Source organism: Eucalyptus grandis, chromosome 3 (genome assembly GCF_016545825.1).
Source record: "Eucalyptus grandis isolate ANBG69807.140 chromosome 3, ASM1654582v1, whole genome shotgun sequence".
NCBI classification, from domain to species: Eukaryota; Viridiplantae; Streptophyta; class Magnoliopsida; order Myrtales; family Myrtaceae; genus Eucalyptus; species Eucalyptus grandis.
In genome coordinates, this window is record NC_052614.1 from 30565303 (window position 1) to 30571453 (window position 6151).

Consider the following 6151-nt stretch of genomic DNA (forward strand, 5'->3'; position numbering starts at 1 on the left):
GAAGCTGCTTCGTTGGAATAAATTTGCCCGCAATTTTTAATGATTATAGGTACTGTGTTTTGCAAATGTTCTTGTCGCGTGCTTGATAGTTGGCTGCGAGTCCATTGGAATTTAGATGGAGGCTGGGGCAGGGCAAAACCCTTGCTGATATTCAAAGTGGTGGGAGCTTGGCTATTCCTTTTATGGGTCTTAAACTCTGTCTATGTATTTTCAACCCTTCTGGGGCAGTCATTCTGCTATGGCTATCTTACTCAAAAGAGGCACTCGCCGTGGTACGCGAAGATGCAAAGAGAGGGCTTGGAATGCGCGGCGTTGATGTACACGTTTGTCTTTCACCCTTTTTATTTTGGGGTTCCGTCTCTTTGCAAGCCATCACATTATTCTGATGTCATTCCAGCTGCAGTGCTTCACGACGGGTCTCCATTGCTGAGATGAAATCAGGGGAGGACAAAAACGGCAAGTGGTCTGGTGGTGGTCGTAGAATAGGATGAGGTGATCTGGCATACCTCCGGCGCGGCCGTTTGAACATTCTGCTTTCAATTGCTGTCGGTGCAGCTCCGGTCGACTTGCCCATGGCCTCATGGCCGTTCTTCTTAAACCTCCGTCGTTTTCGGTGCAAGAGATTGGGGGTGGCAACCGGTTGGTGATTGCGGCCGGTCGAAGAGAGGAAGATGAATTATCATCTTCTCCGAGAGTGACGAGGCTCGCTAATTTATTATGGCTCTTAGCTGCATGAAACTGCTCTCCCTTTTCCCGGAAATTGTACAAGTCCGCAGATCTCAAGCAAAGTGTTTTGTGAATTTCAGTTTCAATTCGATATCAGAAAATGTCTTCCCCCTTATCATTTCGGGTATAAACTCATAATTCACTGTGAATATGGCATTAGCAAAATTCATGGCACGGAGATTTGCCTGTGTATTACACACTTGAGGGCCATTTACAGTGGGGAAGATCTCGTGTAAGTAGTTGCACCATGAGTCGAAAGTTTTCGCCGGAACACCCTCGGATTGTCATGATTCTGGTTTCTTTGCGAACATATTCGAGAGATTGGCCACGACGAATCCTGCGAAGACCTGAAACAAGCAAGCTGGTGAGCATGTCCGAAACAAGCTACATTGAACATGCTCGCACCAATATCATACATTTATAAAAGCGCAAGTTCAGCTTATTAACTTCCGATTGTATCGAAAAAGGCAAGGAACATGTAAGCGTACCTGAATGCATCCGACAATGTAAATTGCTGAGTAATGACGGCCGTGAACAAGCATGTCTGCCACCATCGCGAGGGGGATCGTCAAGGACATGCCTAGTGTCGCAACCAGCGGAGTTGTCCAAACGATCGATATGGCCCTGTTTCAACATTTTCTGACATTACTCACGAAAGAATGGGGCCTCTTGTAGAAAGATAGCAGTAGCTAATGTCGAGAACAAGATGATGTGTAACCGTCGATTGGAATTTACTGACGTCTATTAGCACTTCTGAACCATTAGTAACAGGGTATGTATTCATCCATCTTCTACACAAAAAGCATTACAAACTTTATCTAAACTATATTTTAACTGTGGTAAGTTAATGAGAATGAACGAGACATACCAAAAGTAATCCAAAAGAACACTCCCCACAAAGCCATTTAAAACCAAGGCTCCACCAACAGATGCCGATGGCGGGAAGCTAAATTTGGGCTCAACCCCCAAAGCATGTAGTGGCCATCCTGCATGAAGCAAAACCGCTTTGAGAAAGGTTTCTGTCATGGAAGCAGTACAAAAATGTGAAGCATTGGGGAGACCTATCGATTAAGACACAACATTGAGGAAAGACGTTTGAAGAATAAAAACCAGAAGGTTGGGCTTTAAATATTTTAGCACAAAATTGAATGTTAAGTCTTATCAATTACTAAGGTGAGTGAGCCAGCTCATATTCCCCCATCCGACTAGAATATTCAAAACCACAGTTTCATATCAAAATTCATGCCAATTAACTGTCAAAACTAAATCCAGCTCAATGTTTCCATTGATAAGATAAGCAGAATAAGTTTGCTTCAGTTCTGCTTCTGCACCACTTACCGAGCCACCAAAGGCCAAGAAGAGTGAAGAGGCCAATGTATCCGAAAAACTTGTGCACGACTACCTTCTCTCCCTCTGACCCCACGGACTTCTTTAGTAGCACTGCACTAAACCCAGGCAGTTAAAGAAAATGACAAGAGAATTAAGAGGTATTATGAAAATCATGATTTCTGGAAAGAGATTTTCACCCGTGAACAAGCCATATAATACTGCTGAGAGAAGGCCAAACATGTCCCCCATGATTGTGTGATTTTTGATCCTTGGCAACAAGAAAATAAGGTATCAAGAAAAATGCACAAGATATATCACACAGACATGACGTAACAAAAGGCAAGCATTCGGTTAATTGATGCATATAAAAAGGTAACTGAATGTTTAGCGGCAATATAAATTTGGCAGAAAAAGTTACAATGGACCATCTTTAAAAGGGATGTATTGCCTCTTGTGGGGAAATGCAGACTCAATATTTCCTGTCTTCCGACAAACTCATTAAACACCAAATTAAGATGAACAGACATCATTAAAATTGCCAGAGAAGCATAAGTTGTTTTCACATTCCAATGCAAACTCCATATCTTAGCTGTGCAAGTTCCCTATCTTACACTTCATCTGAGGATAAAATTGTTGAACACTGGAGCATGCAAGCTACCAAAGTATGCTTTTCACAAAATTTTTAGGAAATTGGCATTAGGAAATTCAAATACGCTCTTCTTCTCTGACTAAATAAGAGAAAGACTTCATCTTTCAAGCAAAAGCCTACTACATGCTCATACTCACTCTGATGCGCTTAATAACTCATCAGACGCCCAAGTTTTTCCAACCGTAGTCATGGCAACACCAGCCATGCTGATAAATACGGCGACCACCTTCACAATGCTTATGGATTCCTGGCCAAGAAGAGCTCCAAAGAAAAGTGTGAAGAGAGAAGATGTAGATGCCAGGACAGTTGTACTTGCTACACTGGTATTTGCCAGAGCGGAATTCGACAAGTACTGCATGTGATTGAACCAGTTATTACTCATAAATATCCTCCCAAATGCAAAACTTATCAAGAGTGGAAAAAGATGTGGGTAATCCTAGATACGAGACTGTCACTAGCATGAGAAATGGACTTGTTTTTTGCTAAAAATGCAATTAAAATTGCAGTATCATCAAGGAAGAGTTTAATCCAAAGGAGTTGAAGTGGATTTCTATGTCTAGAGTTGAGTCTAACAGTGACTTCCCCAAGAATTAAGCCTCTGAAATTTCATACTCAAAAGAAACACTCTTTTATTCCAGAAAAAAGCAGTCGAATATGTATAAGTGGAAGTACTTTCAGTGTTTCAGAAGAAAACCAACTCCACTGTATAATATTTCCTACCACCAACTATATCTTAACTACTTGTCCTCGAAATCCTTGCATCTCGAGACCAGGTATGGGTTTAATTGATGGCACCTTTAATTCCAGAAAACATTTGTCTTATTAGTGAATTTTCATTTCAAAGAGTTTCTATAAAGCAAATATCTCACAGCGACTCAATCAATTGATACTATCCTTAACTCCTGGATGAGGATGAGAATGCTCAAAAAAGATATGTGAAATTGCAATAAGTACACGATGAAAATATTTTACCAAGAGAAGTTTCCTTTGGCCCCTACAAATTGAGTTAACGAAGGTATGGCCCTAAAATGAGCTAACCAAAACATATTTAATTGATGGTATGTACGCTATTTCACGAGAAGTGGAGAGAAAGCTAGAAGCACATGGATAAAGATTCTACCAGATGGTCTTAAACATCCGAACTTTACGCAAAACAAGGAACTACATGGAGATTCAATGATTGAGGCACACTCCATCCTCCTGTGGGAAACCAACATTCTTTTTTATAAAATTTGTCCAAAACAGATGTTCATGAATTACACAGGAATGGGGGGATAAAGGGTAATCTATATCTGATTCTCTCACATGCAGACAAGATACCCCATTCACTATCATCTTAATACGCAAAATCAAATTGTCTAACTGCAACTGGACAAAACTATCAAGAAATTTTAGCGTACTGGAAGCAGTTAAAATATTTACAAATACTAAACAAGCTTCCCATCTAGCTCTCTTGTAAGAATTGAAAAGCACCTTTTAATTATAGAAATAGCTATTTCATATGAAAGAATGACATATGTTTCAAGATCGCAAAGATGCATTACCTCCGTCAAAAACCATATAGGGGTGAGATATAAGCTACATTTGACAATATCCAATGAATCAAGTCCAGGATTCTCGTCAAGTAACGGATGTTCACCTTCCTCATTCAATGACCTCAACGGCCAACCCTCTTCCCTCTCACTAATATCCCTGTCCGAGTCAGGAATTAGCTTATTCTTAGTTTCTGCATTGTTGTACATTTCACTGGATATGAGGGGAATGTCAAGTTCACTTGAACTGCTGCTCTTGCCACTGATTTTATAGTAGAGTCTTCTGAACGGGTCCCTTCTAAGTAAGTCACATATACAGTCCTTGAGGAACGAGATAGGAAAAAAGACGACCATGAGAGAGACCATAAGATATGTTATGGCGAAGGGCTGTTTGTATTCTTCGAAAATTTTCTGAACAGCAAGAACAAAAAAAAATCAATCATGGAACTTGAATAGAGAAGATTATATATCCACAAGCAAATAAAACATGTTTTACATGACGCCCATCAAAAGATACCGCTATCTCAACGGGCATACACCAAGTAGGAACAATATTCACCAAATTCAATGAACGATTCAAGGCGTACGTGCGACCATAAAACAGAAATAAGAATTTGGCAGAAACATAGGCCGCGAAAAAATTTCTAGGGCGCTCAAACACGCAAAATGTTTATCCTTTCTAACTTTTCTTCAAAGGTCAACTCTTCCTCTTTCAAGTCAGAAACCAAACCAGGGATGAAGCAACCCCTTGCAAGAAAAACATATAATCAACAACAGAACAATCATCATGTTCCCACAAATCAGTATCGATTCATGGGTCATAGAGCAGCAAATACAGAGTAAATCACTAACTTCGAATCTCACGGTGCAATTTGAATTCCAAACGGTCAACCCCCTCCTTTTCTTTCCTCGCAGCAACCAAACAAGCCTCATACAAATTTCTAAGAACTACCCGCGAAAGAGAACTAAAAGGAAAGAAATCTCACCTGGGTCACCTCGGCGGACGCGACCCATATGAGCACAACCGTGCCGATCAGACCCAAACCAGCTTTGTATCTCCAACCCATCACCCAAGAACGCTAGTGAACGCAAACGGAGCAGCACCGCACGGAGTCCGCTATGAAGCCTCCGCTGCTCGACACGGAGAAGGGAGAATGGCAACGTGGGTGTATATACCGTGACATCGAGGGTCCGTCTGCTGTTTCCGCAGCGATGGTTACGGTCAAGATAGGATGGCGTTTCGGGAATTGCGAGCAAGTGGGACGACTCGGTCGATGAATTTTAGGAAACGTTGGAGATTGCCGTCAAGACCACTTCCCGGAGTGGACTTTGCTTGGAAGTTTTCGCGCAGTTTGCAAAGCGTTTTTTCTTGTTGTGTCAGCATGCATCGGAACGAGCGCGACAGGTGGGGTTCCTGCATTAAACTCAGTGGAGACTTGAATGGAGTTCGTGGGAAGAGGTGGTGGCGTTTTTTCCTTTCCATCCATTTCTGCTTCCGCTGTAGGCCCCTCTAGAGGCTAAAAAGCCCATGATAGGTATGGAGCTTTTTTTTTTTTTGATTTTTTTTAATGATCCGAGACCCCTGTACAGCCGATAACCGGCAAGATAAATCCGAGGGAATGCTAGCGGATGATTCACCATCCCGACATCCCACTTAAGATACCAAATGTCTCTAGTGGGTTTTGAACCCTTCACATTTGATGAAGGATTAATGAAACTCTAATCCAGTGGAGCCACCACGGCCGGTGATAGGGTATGGAGCTCTTTGATCCTTGAAGTCTCTTAGATCTCTCTGTCCAACTTAATGTCATTTGCCAAAAAAATTCAATTGTTAAAATGGTGCTTCAAGTCACGTTACCAGTCTCTTGAAAAATTTATGAATGTGGTCAAGATTTTCTAACTGGAATTAACGGGT

General features: G+C 41.5%; 1 protein-coding gene across 1 annotated transcript; it reads right to left on the reverse strand.

The window, feature by feature from the left end:
- Positions 1-819: 819 nt before the first annotated feature.
- LOC104437098 (uncharacterized vacuolar membrane protein YML018C) lies at positions 820-5713 on the reverse strand. Its single transcript, XM_010049985.3, has 8 exons — positions 5223-5713; positions 4249-4647; positions 2842-3056; positions 2253-2323; positions 2065-2166; positions 1595-1712; positions 1215-1350; positions 820-1073 (listed from the first exon to the last, which is right to left on the reverse strand). Exons 1-8 carry the CDS (start codon positions 5301-5303, stop codon positions 1011-1013), a joined length of 1185 nt encoding a protein of 394 aa, XP_010048287.2. The 5' UTR covers positions 5304-5713; the 3' UTR covers positions 820-1010.
- Positions 5714-6151: the final 438 nt, after the last annotated feature.

Bases quoted from the DNA above. Each gene is read 5' to 3' on its own strand.
- LOC104437098 (XM_010049985.3), bottom strand. From the start codon at position 5,303: ATGGGTTGGAGATACAAAGCTGGTTTGGGTCTGATCGGCACGGTTGTG. The intron at 2,167-2,252 runs GTGAAAATCTCT...GGTTTAGTGCAG, and splicing joins ATTATATGGCTTGTTCACGG to TGCTACTAAAGAAGTCCGTG. The intron at 1,713-2,064 runs GTAAGTGGTGCA...TGCTTCATGCAG, and splicing joins TCTTGGCCTTTGGTGGCTCG to GATGGCCACTACATGCTTTG.